Source organism: Beta vulgaris, chromosome 1 (genome assembly GCF_026745355.1).
Source record: "Beta vulgaris subsp. vulgaris cultivar EL10 chromosome 1, EL10.2, whole genome shotgun sequence".
Classification (NCBI taxonomy): domain Eukaryota; kingdom Viridiplantae; phylum Streptophyta; class Magnoliopsida; order Caryophyllales; family Amaranthaceae; genus Beta; species Beta vulgaris.
The window spans coordinates 61,190,678-61,209,232 of record NC_079202.1 but is presented as its reverse complement, the minus strand read 5'-3'; the positions used below and the strand labels follow the sequence as shown (position 1 = coordinate 61,209,232).

General features: G+C 37.8%; 1 protein-coding gene across 3 annotated transcripts; it reads left to right on the top strand.

Annotated features, from left to right (window-relative positions):
- Nucleotides 1-143: 143 nt before the first annotated feature.
- On the top strand, nt 144-18,441 carry LOC104908039 (uncharacterized). Of its 3 annotated transcripts, none has more exons than XM_010697115.4 (16): nt 144-650; nt 2,408-5,089; nt 6,063-6,522; nt 7,670-7,898; nt 9,281-9,445; nt 9,591-9,863; nt 9,952-10,197; nt 11,015-11,410; nt 11,526-12,896; nt 12,992-13,048; nt 13,929-14,351; nt 15,390-15,613; nt 16,869-17,002; nt 17,170-17,436; nt 17,521-17,699; nt 17,781-18,441. In XM_010697115.4, the coding sequence occupies exons 1-16, from the start codon at nt 239-241 to the stop codon at nt 17,877-17,879; spliced, it is 7,617 nt and encodes a 2,538-aa protein (XP_010695417.2). In that variant the 5' UTR covers nt 144-238; the 3' UTR covers nt 17,880-18,441. The 3 variants fall into 3 exon arrangements, with proteins under 3 accessions (XP_010695417.2, XP_010695486.2, XP_048489975.1); XM_010697184.4 differs by having other exon boundaries at nt 295-650; nt 2,428-5,089; XM_048634018.2 differs by lacking the exon at nt 144-650 and having other exon boundaries at nt 3,137-3,272; nt 3,412-5,089.
- Nucleotides 18,442-18,555: the final 114 nt, after the last annotated feature.

Below are 18,555 nucleotides of genomic sequence, written 5' to 3'. Positions count from 1 at the left end.
ATGTATGAAAGATCAGAACGGACAAGAGATTATAAAACTTACGGAAAGGAAAACGTTATAATTAAAAAAGAGTGCAAGAAGTATAAAATGAGGGAGCATGGATTTTGGAGTTTGGACTTGGTAAAATGTAACTTCAGTCTGCATAGCATAGCTGTTAAGTTCTAAATGTTCATTTCAGCACCACACCATCAAGTGATCAAGTCATTAAGCATCAAACTCAGTCGAAAACCTCATAACAATGGCAGCTCATGACAAAAATCAACCTACAACAATGGCGGAATCCTCTTCTTCCTCAATCGATCTCACTAATCATCTTCCTCTACAACTCATCAAAACAGAAACAATTCCGCCATCTCCAAACCTCTCGAAATCTGGATCTTCCGTCATCGATTGGCTACCTGATTTCGCCGGATACTCATGGATAGCTTATGGAGCTTCCTCTCTCCTCGTTGTCTCTCACTTTCCTTCCCCTCTCTCTCCTCAACAATGCCACATCGGCCCCGTCTTTCGTCAAGTCTTCGAACTTCTTCCTTCTTCTCAATTATCCGACGTCGTTTCTGTCGTTTGGTCGCCGGAATTTCCTTCTTCCGGCGATCTCGCCGCCGCCGCCGATAATCGCATCTTTCTCTTTCAGTATGATTCTTCTCCAGGTATTTTTATTGCAGTGTTTTCGTTTTTTGTTTTGAATTTGTTGATTTTAGGTTTTGTTATCTTATATGAAAACTCCTGGAATTTGTGAACTTATTTGCGTCGAATTGATTTCATATGAACTTGATTTTAGCTCGAAATTCGTATTATATGAGCCTATTAGTTATGATTTATGAACTGAACTTATTAGCTTTAAGGTATGCTTGGATTGAGGGTAATGTATTAAGCGGCGTAACCGTGTAATTGGAGAAAAATGACGAGAATGAAGGTGGATGGCGTAATTGTATGCGAAGTGGGGATTATTAACGTCATTCTGGGGTAATAGTTATCCACCAATTTACCATATGTTAGATGATGTATTTCTTCAAAATGAGTGTAATAGATAGACATATTAGCTTTGATCCAAGCATTCTTAAAGTGAAACAAGTCAATTACTCTACCTCACTTGTATACAGGAGAGCAGAAAAGTAAATAAGATTTGAGCGTCTAATACATGAATGCGACCGAGAGATAATTGTAACAATCAAGCACATTAATTATCAGTCATTTGTTTGGTAGCATAAAAGAAGCAAGAATCCAATAGTATGTTTAATTTGCGCTAGTTGAAAATGAGTGCGATTTTAGCCTGAACACTGTGACTGTTGAAGGTATTGTGAATTTGGTATCCTCTCTATGAGAGTAAGGCTAAATGGAGAGCGAGACTCCCTAGCGAACAGGTTATAGAGAGGCAATCTGGTAAATTCATTTGGTGCAGGCCCTACACTAGTTCCTCTCTCTTGTTCAAGGGTAAACTTATTCTCCATGTATTCTTTTTCTTTCTATAATTGTAGCTTGTAGCAGAAGTTAGAATGAGACTCATTTGCATTAAGTTAACGTGAGACGGGGGTTGGCTTCTTGTCTATTGTGGGGTAGCTTTTAAGTTGGTGTGACTGTGTGAGACAATGTCGCCTAAGAGGCTAAGACTTGCAATTTATACTTTTTAATACTTTGCTTTAGAATACTGTGCTTTGTATTCCCTGCTAATCAATTATGTCATTAGTGGAACTCCTCTAAATATAGATTCATAATGCAATCCATAGAGCTCAGAATCATTTCTTTTTATATATATACTAAATTCTTTGGGCTATTCTAAGCGCGTGTTTGGTTGGAAGGAAAACTTTTCAAATGGAAAGCGGTTTTCCATGAAAACCATTTTCCGGAAGAAAACTGATTAATAGATTGATTTTCCTTTGTTTGGTTGTAAGGAAAGTAACTTTTCTTTGAACCTGTCTTTCTTTGTTGGTGTTGTGTATCATTTGATAGAGTGGGGAAAAGTATGACTTCTTTTGCCTCGCTAAGGAAAGTAACTTTTCCATCCTTGAAAAATGAAGTTCAACCCATCTTTTCCCCTCTTGATCCGCTCCAAACCGAACAGAGGAAAGTGAGGAAAATAATTTTTCCCGAAAACACTTTCCTCCCAACCAAGCACACCCTAAATGTGGTTTGCTTAAGGTATATGATTGACAATTGTTCTGCCGTTGATCATATTGAAGCACCTTCTTGGCTAGTAAATTTGTTTCTGCATCCTATATATATCACTGAAACTGCAAAAATATTAAGGATGCTTTTGTTTTAAAATATTTCTCTGCTAGGTATAAGTACATGGGAATTTCTTCTCTTGAGCTCACATGTTAAGAGTCTATATTCATGTCTTTATCCAAAATTTTGGACTAATTTAGATTGCTTAAAGTGAGGGGAAAATTAATTTACTCATATTCAGGTTCTTTTTGTTGGAGCCAGACTGCTATACTTGTACAATCTGCCAAAGTTGAGGCCATTGCTTGGACGGGCTGTGGAGATGGGATAATTTCAGGGGGCACAGAAGTAGTTTTATGGAAAAGAAACATCAAATCTTGGGAAATAGCATGGAAGTTCAGAATGAAGGTCCCTCAAACTCTGGTTTCTATTACTTGGTCGCTTGAAGGGCCTTCAGCAACTGGTGCATGTCCGTCTAATTGTCATGCTAAAGAATTAGCTAATTTTCCTTGTAATGCAAGCGAGCATGTTAGTGTGTTCCAGTATGACGGAAAATCTGGATACGTGGCTACTGAATTACAGCATCCTCAACCTGTTTTGGCAATGCAATGGAGACCTTGTGGAGGACGCCAAAAAAATGAAGATGCTCTTTATGCACCAAGACATGTTCTGTTAACAAGCTGCGTAGATGGGACTGTCAGGTTGTGGTGTGAGATTGATGGCAGTAGGATGCGGAAAGGCAACAAGGATAATCGTGAAATGTTGACGCCTAAACGATCTTTTTGTGTGGTTGCTACCATTGAAATTAATCAACTACTGAGTGGTACTCTGGGAAAAAATATTTTCTTACAGTGGGCGATGGAAATAGAAGGTGTTGTTGGTGTAGGAGATGGACTTAATCAAGTTTTCACTGGTGGGAGATGCCAAGATGATGAGGTTGGCAGCTGTGAATGGTTGATTGGGGTTGGCCCTGGCCAAATGCTTACATTCTGGGCTGTGCATTGCCTTGATGACATTGCTACAATGCGGTCTCCACGAGTGACATTATGGAAGAGAAAGGAAGTAACAAAACTTGATTTGACAAGCTCTTGTAGATTGAACGCTCCAAGGTATTCTGAAGGATCTTATCTTAATAAAGTAGCTATCCGGAGGAATGGACTCTTTGGTCCACCAGCCATGTGCTCGTTAGTTCAATTATTTCCTTGTAATTCTTTGATTTGGTCAGTGTTATATAATCAATCATTACAGAACATGGAGGGGAGATCTTCCCAAATATGTGAAGCCGATGAAAAATTGTCTTGTCAGTCCGGAGGAATCTTGGATACTGTTGGTCACACTGGTAAAATTTTACAAGTTGCTGTTCACCCTTTTATGCATGAAGTTGAACTTGCTGTTTCCCTTGATTCTAATGGGTTACTTATATTTTGGTCAATTTCCTCCAGTACTTGTAGCCTTTCGGGTCTGCCAACCTTTACTCCTTCATGGCAACTTATAGGGAACCTTCCGTTACAGCATACTATATCTCCAGATATAAGCTTGTATTGGGCACCATCGTGGCTTGAAGAAGACCAGGTTCTTCTCATTGGACATGCTCAAGGAATAGATTGCATTATTGTCAAAATATGCATAACTGAAGAAGACAAAATACTATGCCATAAACTTTGTACTATTCCTTTCATTGGGCGTGATCACCTATATGGGCCTGATAAGCTTGTCTCAGTTCCCTTACCTTTCGCTTCTAAAGAGAAGTTCAAATCTAATCAGTTCTTGCTTTTGGGAGTGTGGATGAAGAATCGTCTGGCTGAAACATGGAAAGTGACCTTGCATTCCTCTGAACTATCTGAAAGCAGACATCTATACAACTCTGACACAGGAAGTAAAGCTAAAAGCACATTTATATATAAAACTGACTTTGCTGATAGAACATATTGCATCGTTGTGAGTTCATGCTCATCATATTTGTTAGATGTTCATGATGAAGTTACAAGTGTTTCCATGGTTTCTCCGAGTATATTGAGGCATTCTTTGCAGCAAAGGTTGGTAGATAATGGTTGCCCGAACAATTTTCCTTATCACATGGCCACAGGACATTCTGATGGTAGATCAAGACTCTGGAGGCTTAACCTATCTGAACTATCAGTTGGCCGCACTCCTTTTGAGCTTGTTGGTATATTTAGTTCCCTTCAAGGTCCAATTACTGCAATATCTGTAGCTGATTGGGGTCAGAAGATTGCAACCATATGTTCAGATATGCTTTATATATGGGAACCTCTGCATCTCACAGGTGATGCGACTCTGGAATTGGAAGACAAGATATGCCTCGATGGCAAAGTTGTAGCTTTCAACTGGTTTTTAATGGAAAATATTTTATTTCTCGGGGTCTGCTTTCTGAATGAGTTGCACATTTATTGCCGAAGGGTTTGTAGTGTTCAGACTTCATTGGACCTTGGAAAACTACCAGAAACGTCCCTCTGGGTTTGCATCAGTGTTGTGCAAACCTCACCAACTATTTGTGACTTTGTTCTAGGGCCTGGGGGGACACTTCTTATCATTCATGAGAAGTATTTCACTCTTTTCAGCCATTGGTCATTCTTTATAGATAACAAGCATCTGAGTGATGGGCAGTTTAGCTCAGATACTACTTTCCGTTTCAAAAATGAGGTATTCAGTCCTGCATTCTCTGTGGGTAAAATACATGTTTTTGAAGAGTTGTCATTTGAAAAAAGCAGTGAGGGGGATACTTTCTGCCCTCCTATGACAAAGGTACATAATGATTTATGTAGCTTTTTGTTTGGAGATGATACTCAACCGATCGTCATCTCTCCAAAAAAAAAGCGCTTGTTGAAGATGACGGTCATTGCTGAGTTATTGTGTGGTCCTCTGCCTTTCTATCACCCCGAGACACTCTTGACAAATATATATTCAGGTATGTTTAGAATATCGTATTTGTACTAATCTGTTGGCATTAATAGGGAAAATTTTGTTGACGTGGTTTCAGATTAGGTTAGTGCTGGTCAGTATAGGAAAGACAGAGAACTACTGATGTCCACACCAAAATATTTCTTGTTCTATTGTATGCTCTTCCAGATACCAATGCTTTTACATTCCAGAAAGAAAATCTTGTAGACCATTCTGATTGAAATTTAACCTAATGTTTGATGGCTTCATTTCCTCACAGGTTATTTGTATTACATAGGGATCTATTAAGAAACTTAATGAACACTGATGTCACCACGACGTGCTTCCCCCAAAAATTTCTTCGTTTATTATATCTATATGGATCTAAAATGAACCAACTAACTATTATACAGAATTGATAAATAAACGGGATAGTACTTTCAAACTTGCAGAGGTTCATTGATGATCGCGTTCAACATAGCAAACATAAGTTGCCAACAAGTGTCTTTTGCTTCAACAAACCGATATTTAAACCATCAAAGCTCCCAAGATAACTTACCCAAACATAATTCATACTTGCTATTCTTTGAGTTTCATTAGTAAGAAATCATACTCACCCTGTTACAGTATACAAGTTTGGGCCTTACCGATGGATAGAGATAGTGTGAATCAAAGGAAATGGTCCTCTGAAATCCAGAAGAACTTTCTCTGCTTACTAGTAGTTTCTTAAATTCATCTCTCCTTTATCTAGTTCAAGTTGAATGCTTGTGAATGTGAACTTGATATATGTTTGGCTTGTAAATTAATGTTAATATATTCATCATTCTCCTGCTATACTTCCAGTCACTCATAAGTGATCTGCATGTAGCTATTTTCTTTTTTATTTATCTCTGAGGGTGTAAAGATTTCTGATATACTTTTCATCGAGATTGAATCTTTTAGTTTTTATTACTTTAGCTTTTCTTCATATTCTATTAATCACATGTTATAAATTGCTATAGGCAATTGGAGACGTGCATATGCAGCTATTTGTCATCTCGTGGAGTGTCTTATCTCAAATGCGGCAGCTGAGCAAAGAGCAACTCCTCCAAAGTCTGGTATCATCATTAGACATATCACACTATCGAAGTATTTTGAAGGACAGTTGTCAAAAGTAGGAGCTAATCAAGGGTTTCAATGGGGCAACGATCTTGGCACAAACACTTGGTCTCGACATTCGGGAGGAGAGCTGATGCCTTTGGCAGATTCTTCTGCAATTAATGCTATAAACAGCATGTCCACTATATCTGCCAGAAGTTTGGAGACATGTGAATTCCATGATGTGCTGGAGAAATTACGTGCTCATCAAGCTATTACAGATTCACAGAAAATGCAGATGCTTGCAATTGTAGACCTTCTTCATGAAATTAGTAATTCACAATCTACTTCTGCGTATGAAAGCCTTGATGACTCAGGAAAAAGGTTTTTCTGAATTTAATTCTAAATACTTCCAATGAAATTTCTTTCATATGCTTGATTAAGAACTTTACGTTTCTAATCAATTTGAACAATTTTAGTTCAATCAACTAAAAGTCAGTTTTGAAATTTTGATCTGCAAAATCTGTTTAGCTAAATGAAAATCAATTGAAGAGAACAGGGCTGAATACAGATTATTAGCCTGCCTACAGGGTACAAAATCGAATTTGTTACTTTTAAATGTGAAATAATTTTCTTATTGGTGAATCTTGTACGTAAAGAGACAAGGTTGCGCTGCCACTCCGGGATCTAACGTGATTCAGTTGCCTTACCTTCCTTACCTAAGGAAAAAAACTTAAATCTATTAGCTTAGCTTAACCAGTCCTGTTTGCTAAATTATGTTTGAATCTATTTGTGTTGAATTCCTCTGAATCCACTTACCAGCGCACCAAACATGAAGGCATCCAATTTGTTTCTGGCGTATGTAATTGTGATGAATTGACATAGCCATGGCCGATTAGGAGAGATGATTGGAAAATAACATAGACTTTGGATTGATAATATGAAAATGGACAGTGAAATAAACGATAATTTCAAGCATTCGAGAGGCTTGAATCTCTCCCAAGAACAGACTAAAACTCATACCAATATTTTTCTATGATCTCTCTCTCTCCAAATTATTCTATATATATAGTTTCTTTCCGACTAACCTTGTAGCTTAATCCTCAAGCTACCATCAACTAACATACTTAAAATCCCCCTCCCCCTTGTATCAGTCTATTACAGTAATCTAAGTTGGAAGGATTCTGATTTCTGATAGGGATGGCTTCTTTGCATGCTTAATCTGACCGTGATGTGTGAGTCAACAGAAGCAATATGGTGAATTGTAGAATATCTGGATGTTATTATGTTAGCAAAGGCCTGTGCCATTGTTTTCTTTCACTTTCAAGTGCTGCTAAAATGAGTTAGCCCTCTAAGTTTTAATAATGTTCAACAACCGCACTGCAGTCTCCCGGTCAGCAAAAGCTGTATGGTTTTTGTCCATCAAGGGTGTATTCTGTTTCATAGTTTATGCATGTAGTTTACTTATATGTCTTGATAAGCCTTCATCATTTGCCTTCTTTTCTAACACTTCTTATCTGTTTATTGTAAGGTTTTGGTGTGCAATAAGAATTCAGCAACTGGATTTTCGTAGGAGATACAACAAAACTCCATCAATTGAGGAATTAGTGGTTAATTCTAGGTTGATGGTCTGGGCCTTCCATTCTGATTGTCAAGCGATCTTGTTTAGTACTATTTTACCTACCGAACCGACTTGGGAAGATATGCGGAAGTTGGGTGTTGGCTTTTGGTTTACTAATCTTGCAGATCTACGTGCTAAGGTATATTTGGAGGTGTTAGTGTTTCATATTAGTTCCCTCATTTAGTTTTTAGTAAGTTTGGGGTAATATTAGAAGTGTCTGAAAGCTTTTATATGGGGGAAAGCACAGGTCTTATAAAGGTTAAAAGGCGATCTTGGGTACACAGCTTTATTCGTGTTGTGTGGTTGCAGTTGTGTACTTGTCTGAACCTTTGCAATTTATACTTCCATACATATTGCAAGTATCTGTTGATATGAATTTAGTGCCTTGTTGGTTTCAGTGTACTTGTCCATGATAGCTAGCTGTCAAAAGTATGCTTAGATATGGTTATGAGTAATAATACCAGTAGATTCCTAAATATGTCATGCTTGGCATGCCCTAATTCTATACTATTCACGTACGTCCCTGGATTAAAATTATAGATCATTTTAGCTGATTGTATTTGATCCAAACTATAGGTCTTTATAGGGTTTTTATGCGTAATGCTCTTTTTTTTTTTTTTTTTTTTTGTAAAATACTTTATCCCTATCTTCAAGGATTAGTTGTATCTTCTTCAATAACATGAAGTGGTGGAAGTCGGAAAGCCAATTTGTTCACAATCTTTTACTTCCAGTCCAGCTACAATGCCTTTTTCTTTATCTTATGAGAGGAAGACCAAGGAGTGCCTAGAAGAGAAAGATAGCAGCCGGAGAACATTGGTATTGAGACTACAAGCACTATTAGATGTTCCTCATTTGGTATCAGCCTAAATCATCCTATACTATGGATCAGAGGGGCTTTTGGTGGAATTGTCAAATTAATCTACAGCCATGGTCAATATTGAAGTCATACCTTGGACTTTATTTGATATAAAGAGCTTAAGTCCTAACTTCAGTTAGGGGTAATTATTAGTCATAATAAATTCTGCTAGAGTATTTAATTTTTTTTCTTTTAATCTGATTACAATCTTTGGGTGATTTTTAGATGCTCTAGCTGTACATTTGCGAAATACACGATTTCTCTGTAGAATTTGCATGATTTATGACCATGCATATTGCATTCTTTCATGCAAATAAATTGGCTGCTACTGATGATGGGCAAACAGATCTTTTGTATATCCCGAAATAGGAAGCTAAGTCATTAAGTCAGCTAGAGGCAATTATTATTTTATTTTATCTTGCTAGAGTTTTTAGCTTTTTTTTTTTTTATTACAAACCTCTTTGGTGATATATGGGTGCTTTAGCTGCCCCTTCGAAGAAGATGCCGTTTCTCTGTCGAATATGCCATGATGTCTGACCATGCATATTGAGATATTTGTACCTTTAGAAATATTCAGTGTATTTGCTTGCTGCACATACACTACCAAATCAATTTCATGACATGAGCAGCTTGTGAAGATTTATATGCACTCTACCTTTATGCAGATGGAGAAGCTGGCAAGATGTCAGTATCTGAAAAAGAAAGATCCAAAGGCGTGTGCCCTTCTATACATCGTGTTAAATAGAATTCAAGTCTTGGCTGGCCTCTTCAAAATCAGCAAGGATGAAAAGGACAAGCCATTAGTTGCATTTTTATCCCGAAATTTCCAGGTGTTCCTAAAATCTTGAACTTTAGAATTGCAAATGTTGCTTTGGTGCACCTATATATCCTGTATCTCTATATTAGAACTTATGCATCTTAGTTTATATTGTATTTTGCTATATATCTGATAGTAGTTGGCGACTTGGCGTACAGGAGGAGAGACATAGAGCTGCTGCTGTAAAAAACGCTTATGTATTGATGGGGAGGCATCAATATGAGCTGGCAATTGCTTTCTTTTTGCTTGGAGGAGATACTATCTCTGCTATCACTATTTGTGCTAAGACTCTTGGAGATGACCAACTTGCTCTTGTAATTTGTCGCCTCATTGAGGGGCAGGGTGGAGAATCAGAGCGCCACCTAATATCAAAGATATTACTTCCATCTGCGGTTGAAAAAGGGGACTACTGGCTTGCGAGTGTTCTAGAGGTGGCTTTCTACAAGTTTCTTGTTATAGGATCTGCTGTTGTATTTTTTATCCTCATGTCGAATCTAACTATCAGTTCTTTATATGCAGTGGCTATTGGGTAGTTACCTGCAATCATTTTTAGTTGTTATTGGTTTTCAAGGAGGCTGTTACGCCACTGAGTCTGAAAAATCACTCAGACATTCTGCTTTTCATGATCCTAGTATCGGTCAATACTGCGAAATGTTGACAACCAAGAATAGCTTGAAAAATGCTGTTGGAGAGCAGAATACCGCTATTTTGTGTCGTTGGTCTATGGTGATGACTGCTTCTGCATATAACAAGCGTGGCCTTCCTGTAAGTCTAATCTAACTTTTTGCTAGTATTGCTATCTTTGAATGAATAATCTTGCCTTTGTCTTATCCTTGCAAGTTCTTTGTATTTAGAATAGATATATGTACATCAAGCGTCAGTATGCGTACTGTGCAGAGTGTGCACATGGACTCCCTCACATTCTCATACCCAGGTTGTCTAACCGTTGGACTGATTTTTGAAAAAAGCAATTTTCACTTTAAATTGGCATGTACGTTAAGAAGTGACTAATAAAGGTCCATGTCCATTACATGTAAAAGTTTGGGAGTAAAGTGGTAGTCTTAGGATTTCTTACTATCAAGAGATAGCTATCGTGAGAGGATAATGGACTTGTTGGTCATCAGAAATGAGAAATAAACACGATAGAGATAGAGGAAACGGGAGTTCATTATAATTTTATGATTGTTGTATGTATGGGTAATATCTGCATGAGAGTTGCTTGTTGCTTGGAGACAATTTAAGGAGTGTATTTCGTAGGGTCTGAAAAAATGGACTGTTGTAGTTGCAATTGCCTGAAGTCATCATATCAGATGGTGTCTACTATAATAATTTAGAAGATCGCGGGTTTATCTACTTTGTATTGGATCTCGTCATGTGGTTTACACTTTACAGTCATTTTTTCTTTGTAAAATGTAAGTGATTCTCATTTAGGTCCTCCTGTTCACATAGACAGCTTTGTTCCAGACTTCCACCCCTTTGCAATGTGTACCTAGTGGTTAATATACAAACTTGCTTGCAGAATTATCCTATTGGTAAATATGACTGGTATTAATTTTACATTTTTCTTGCCATATGTGATCAGCTTGACGCTTTGGAGTACCGCTCATCATCTGCGGGACTTTTTGGAGTTTCGGATAAGAGACCAAATGGTGGAGATTTAGAAATTCTTCCTGGAATATTGTGTCCATCTTTAGCTAATTCTTCTAGGTGGCTATCACATGAGGTAGCCTGTCATTTGGCAGACCAAGTCAAATTAGATCTAGCTATGCAGTATGCCATCAAATTAATTAAGGGGCATCCATGCTCACTTGACTCTAGTTCAGGGTTGACCATAGCTGGTGCTACTGGCTTGAGCTCTCTGGAGTATGAGATAAGTCGGCATGGTGCTCTTCTTGAAAATTTTGAACTGCTGCTGGATTCAGAACTTGCATATCTAGAGCAGAAGTTTCATGTGGTTCGGGATGTACTGCTTGATAAGGTAATTGGTATTTCATCTGTTTGATGCCATCTGTTTTATCTTTTCAGGAAACTTCAGTGCCTTTTTTTATTTGATTATGAGTAATGCTGATTTTCCTACATCTTTTATTCTGCAGATTTTCACTTCTTTAGACAATGATAGGCTTTTGCTGCTCAATGGCAATCATGTTTTTGCTTCTAAAGTTCATCTGCCTGCAAAAAACAACAGTGGCTGCACTTCATTCCAGTTGGTTAAGCATTTTGTAGATGTCACTGAAATTATGTCTTATTCACTTTCAAGGTTTGTTATTGCCAGTAGTATAGCTAATTCCTGGATGCCGGCTTCATCTGAGCAGAGTTTGTCTACGGGCAAACAAAATTGCTGCTTCCAGTATATGGAATTCTATATGCAGGTCTTTTTATCATCAATCTCCAACTTGAAATCTGCTTTGATGACACTTTGTAATGGCAGGTCTAGTGACCTCATTCAAGAATATATTACTGCTCTTGATTTATGCACTTACTGTATATATGTCGCTTCAGCAATGCTTCACCATAACCTAGAAGCCCTTAATTTAATGTTACGACCCGTCTTAGTGTCATGTGCTGATGGTAACTATGGGGAAACTGACATTGTTAGTCTGAGGACAATCCTAAGGCAGTACGAGGCACTCAGTCTCAAGTCAGAAAGCCCTAATGATATGCAAGAATTGCATCAGAAAAATGTCAGAGACATGGAATCTATGACTTCAGACTATGAGAAATGGATTATTTTAAGGTTATGTTTGTGGAAACATCTATCTAAGTTCATTGAATACCAGCTGAATCAATTATCCAGTAAACTATCTCATGATGTTGCGGCTAAAATGTGTGCCTTGGATTCTACTTTATCTCCTGATCTTGATGGTGATTGCTCCATGAAGCACATCAGTCAGGTCTTAATGGTCTTTATTGAAATAATGGGAAACACCTTTACACATATACCACTTCATACTGCGAGGCAGCTTGCAAATTTCCTTTGGCAGAAGGTGGAGGGGGGGACCTCTATGCCTATTCTAACATGGTTGGAGAGTGTTAATCAATCTACTCCTAGTGTGCTTCATGAGCATCAGGAGGGTAGTTCTGGCTCTTTAGAGGCTCTCAATAAAGAAAATTCATTTTCAAGCTCTGAGCTACTTGCAAAGATCTGTAATTGCCCTAAAACAGTCTCGGAAATGCTTGCTCAATTACCAATTAAGTTGTCAGAGCTCATTCACTGGAAGACTGGTAAAGGGTGGAACGGATTGCACATGGGTCTGCTGGGAGAGCATGAAAAGTTGGAAAGTTATAAACAAGAAGGAATTTTTGATAGCAGTCCCCGTGGTAATGGAAGCGATAGTCCTTCGGCAGGTTCTGAACGGAGTCATAGCCTTCGAGATTTTGATGAGAAGGGGACAGTTTTCACGAAGAAGGTAGTTCCTTTCGACAGTCCTAAAGAAATTTACAGGCGAAATGGAGAACTGTTGGAGGTGAGTGAGTTGACTTTTTTGGTATCTTCATCTTCAGAATTTTTTCCTTTCCAACCCCATGTCGAGTATAATGGCTGTACTCATTTATTGGGCAGGCGGTTTGCATCAATTCTGTCGAACAACAGCAGGCTGCACTTGCCAGCAACAAAAAGGTACGTTGTTGGGACATAGCAATTTTTTTGTTGTTTTTAGCTTACTATAATAGCATCTTATCTTTTATACATTAATTAGTGTGAACTACAAACTCATCATTAGTATGAAATGTTGAGGCAACAGTGACAATCCTAAGTGTGTGGTTTAACCTCTTATAGTCTTATTTTATTGATGGGCATGAATATGAGAAGCTGTTAATTTTCCCTTTTGATTAAGCCCATGGCTCATGGCCCACAACCCTAGAGGTGGCCACCGAGAATCTATGTGCAAAGCTGTGGGTTCTTGCCCGCAATTCTGGATCAATAACAGCCTCTCACTCCCTAAATAATCTGATGAGGCTTCCATCGTTTAAATCTGGCTGATATCATTAGGCAAAGCTTACTGGTAAAACAGTACTCCCTCCGCTTACTTTCTCACAATCTTCAAGAAATATGTCTGACACACTGACTATTAATATCATTTATTATGCATTAGTAAAAGTTATAATCAGTTTGTATTTTCGAAAATATACACTATGTCGCTATGACAAATCTAACAAGACCCTACATGATAGTTTTTATTTTCTATGTATCTATGAGATTACTTTGATCCCAATGGAGCAATAAATTAGGAATTGAGGGAGTATGTAACTTGTTCATTCTTGTTCATTTCTGAATTAGGAACAATTGCATAGTAGGCAAATATGGTCTACTGGACAGGAGTTATGTCACTTGAGGACATAATATTGATGAATAATTATTATCTTCTTTTCATCATCAAGCAGCTTGTATCTTGATTCTTGATTTCTTCACAATATAAATTCCTAGAAAGCATATTTATGCCTTTCTAGTTTGCCTTTATTTTTTAGTGTGCTAAAAACATCAATCTCATATTGTACAGGGAATAAGCTTCTTTAGTTGGGGTGTACCTTCCAAAGATCCGTCAGACTATGTTTGGGCAGAAGTTGATTGGCCAAAGAATGGTTGGGCTGGTACAGAGTCTACTCCAGTTCCTACATGTGTTTCTCCTGGTATTGGTCTTGGAAGTGATAAAAGTTTACAACTTGGATTGGGTGGAGGTGCAAGTGGTGCTGGTTCTCAAGCTAGATTTGGAAGAGATTTGACTGGTGGTGGAGCTTTTGGAATCCCAGGTTATGCTGGCATTGGTGCCACTGGCATGGGCTGGGGAATCCAAGAGGAATTTGACAAATTTGTTGACCCACCAGCTACTTTGAATAATGTAAATGGAAGTGCTTTAGCTGCTCATCCTTCAAGGCCATTATTCCTAATTGGTTCTAGCAACACTCACATTTACCTATGGGAGGTATGACTTCATTAATATACTGTTGCGCATAATCCCATTGTCAGTGTACTACTTTGGCACTGTGACTGTTACAGAAAGTTCTAGATTTTGGTGGATTTGCTAATAGTGGGAGACTCATTGTTTCAAAATAATACTTCATATAAATATTACTTTTGGTTTGGATTTTGGGAAACCACGGTATAATTGTTCACCTAATTAGAACCAAAATATACTATAGTTTGTCCTTTCATAAATATCCATTATAAGGATGTTGCTTTAGAATATGCATCATTTGCCTATGAAGCATTGAATTTTGCAAGGAATATCCATATGTGAGCAAGTTTAAATGGTGCCTTTCTCATAAGAGTAAAATTATGCATGTATATTTGCGTCATTTTCTGTTCTTAATAGAATTCCGTGAAGATGTTCCAGCTATTTTTTGTTACTCAGATTCAGGTAGTCTTATCAGTCATGTTACGTGTCTGAGTGCCCTGCTTGGCTAATAAATGAAAAGTTTTGATGATCTTGGCCCAAACTGGAGTGTGAAGTGTCCATACTCATGTCGGAGTGTCGAGGATCCGACATGAGCACTTAGGTAAATTGAAGAGTTTGAACTCATAAATAAAACATTGAAATATTGGATACATGGGTTTAAACTTTGAACTGTTCTTCCATAACATGGCTGATTGAGGAACTATTCTTATAAAATGATATTTTCGTTGCTGTATATTGGGTCTTTTAGTAGATGGAAATGAGTATTTTAGTGGATACCACCAACACGATCAAATTGTCTGATATCTTAGTTCATGGTGTTACTACTTACTAGCCTAAACATATCTTGTGTCAAACCAGCATTAATGAATTTTTTTTAGTGAACTTATAAAATTATATTTTCGTTGCTGTATATTGGGTCTTATTTTTAGATGGAAATGAGCATTAATGAATTGTAGCAACTATACAATGATGTCATTTGCTGCTGTTTTTTTTTATTTTTTATTTTTTGTTGTGCTTGCTTGAAGACACGTTTTCAACCTGCTGATTAAATCACAATAACTGCAGTTTGGTGAAGAGAAAGCTGTAGCAACTTATGGAGTACTACCTGCTGCTAATATACCTCCTCCATATGCTCTTCCATCCGTTTCCGGGTTGCATTTTGATCGCTGCGGCCATAGATTTGCTAGCAGTGCTTCAGATGGAACTGTGTCCGCCTGGCAACTGGAGGTGGGAGGAAGGAGCAATGTCAGGCCAACAGAGTCATCTCTCTGCTTTAATGGCCATGTGTCGTAAGTAACTTAATGGAAATAAACTGTACAACTGCGTCTTTTCATAAAAACTTGATCGAAAGAGACTAGTGTTCATTTTACATCTTTTTGAATGATCTGCTCTCATGAGTTGCTACCCCTCACACTTTCCTTTATGAGCATGTAGTCATGTACTATGCTAGTTGGGTACTGTTTCTTTTCCACGTTGCTGTGCTTTGCATCGAATGTGGACGGAACTTTAATATGTGTAGCTTTGGGATGCAATCATGCAACATGGACAATATCTTGTACAGAGGTTCCCGTCTAGGATTAGGGGTTGGATGTATGCATGCTCAGGCTGCTTCCTCAAGAGTGTCCGTCAATTTACATTAGATAAAAGTATAGAGTATAGACAGTTTCAGGACTTATATGGGTCTAGCTCATCACAGTTTGAAGCTAAAATAGTGGATCTTCTGTTTCCATTAGGGATAGAAAATGTGAGCGTTTAATTGATTAAGTTTTAAATGTGTCTGGATTCTTTATATCCTAATCTTCATTATGGATGAATGTCTTTGTGTTTTCAAGTTGGAAGATATATATATGATATATCTCATCAAGTGCGCGGACTTTCTAGAAATGCATGCAAAAATCATTCAATTTGTTCTAGTGCTTCATGGAGTTTCTATCTCTCTGTTTTGTCTGTCCACCTTCTACTCTCTTTTGGTTGTTGCTGCAGTAATTTGTGATGTTGTGAAGATTAACGTCACACTGTAGGCTTCTAATTGCTTGCTGGGTATAATTGTTTGTTGTTATAGAGTTATCCTAAACTTCAGCATTGTTCACTCTTATAAATTTGCATACTCCTTCCTATTCAAAATATGTCATATTACTAAATCAATGCCATATTTCACTAATATTACTACTACATTTTAGGTCATTTTCTATAATCATATCAATACTATATTAGATGACACTTTGCAATACCAATGCGACTTTGACTAAAGTTAACTGTAAAATGGCATTTTGAAATGGAACTGGTTCTAGATGTGTTGGGTAATTTTACCATTTCCACTGGTTTCAGGGGTGGCAAATCTAATGACATGTTGGGTGGGTAGTGGTTTCGGTAGGGGGGAAGATGTGTGCTTCCCAAGCTTTTGATGTAGCATCCCCCCCTGCCCTGTCCTCCCATCCCTGTTTCACCTGTGTTATGCTTCTGATGTGGGTGCAAACTTTTGTGTTTTTGATGCACAAACATGTTAAACTTATATATATATATGTTTGCTATCTGATTTGACAGGGATGTCTGTTATGTGTCAACCAGTGGGTCAATTATTGCTGCTGCTGGTTACAGTTCAAATGGTGTTAATGTAGTTATATGGGATACACTAGCTCCCTCATCAAGTTCACGGGCTTCTGTGATGTGCCATGAAGGTATAATAAATTAGCTTAACTTATCTACTGATCCACCCTGAGTACACATCATTTTATTTGCTTTAGCATGTAGTTTGTATGAGTCTCTCTTTTTACCTACCATTTTTTGCAAGCTATTCTCGAATGTAGGATTGCCTTCTCTTAACCTTTTTGGCCCCTTGGTGTAGGTGGTGCATGCTCCATTGCTGTGTTTGATAATGATGTGGGAACTGGTTCTATCTCACCCCTAATTGTTACTGGTGGAAAAGGTGGTGATGTCGGACTTCATGATTTCCGGTATATAGCAACAGGAAAGACCAAAAGACACCGGCATTTGAACACTGCTGAGAGGATAACTGATGCAGATTCTATTGATATACGATCTGAGCTCTCATCAAGTGTGGGAGATCAAAATCGACATGGAATGCTGTGGTATATTCCAAAGGCTCACTCAGGTAAATTCTGGTTTATAAATTTCCAGATTCTGTGAAACTGTATCTGCTTGACATGCTATAATTGCTATGTATTGTTTGCAATAGGGAGTGTTACCACAATTGCAACAATTCCAAATACAAGCTTTTTCTTGACTGGAAGCAAGGATGGAGATGTCAAACTTTGGGATGCTAAGAAAGCTAGCTTAGTCTTTCATTGGCCAAGACTGCACGAGAGGCATACTTTTCTCCAGCGTAGTTCCCAAAGTTTTGGGGGTGTCACTAGGGTAAATTTGCTTTTTTCTAAATATATAGTTTTACTAGTCTTTGTCTACATTTTTACCAAATACATCATCTTGATGTTGCAGGTTGGTGTCACAGATATTCAAGTTATTTCCGATGGTTTTCTTACATGTGGAGGGGATGGTACAGTAAAACTAATCCAGCTGAACAACTTCCGTTTCTGAAAGCATCAATAATCACTCTGAACTTTTAAAGCGAGCGCTTAGATTTGAGTCAGAATCTGGTGTGATCTACGTGCTCCCTCTCTATCTATTTATCTACCTACCTTCCAGCAAGTGCTCAAGCATAGAGAGGCTTTTGCACAGGGTTGTAACGCACTCCTTGTAGGGGCTGCGATAAACTTTCTTCAACTGAACTGCAGAATTCACAATTTCACACAGGTTCAAGTCTTCAAAGCCGTGAATCGGTAAAATCCAAATAGTTTGTGCGCTTGTTCAGGGATCCAACCTAAATGATCCCCAAATGAGACTCAGTCTGGTATGTGCTTCTGGGAGAAATTGGTAAAGGATATAGGCGTTTTCTGTTGTACCCTAATTTGTTGTACATCTAGCTCATAGGCTGTTCAGAAGGAAATTTTGTAGGCTTAGTAAAATTGAACATTTGTACATATGTAACATAAGAGTTGAGAAGTAATACAGTCAAATTTTCGCAGCTGTTTTTGAACAGTTGAATGCGAGTGTAAAGTTTCATTATTGCTTCCTGAAACAGTTCTAAATTTCTTGCTTATACTTTTTTTGAGGAAGCTACAAAGTAGAAATTGAAACTTTAACTAAGTATAAATAGCATTGCTGCAATCTTATAATGATTTTAAATATTAATGTTGTTTCATAGATAAAAGCT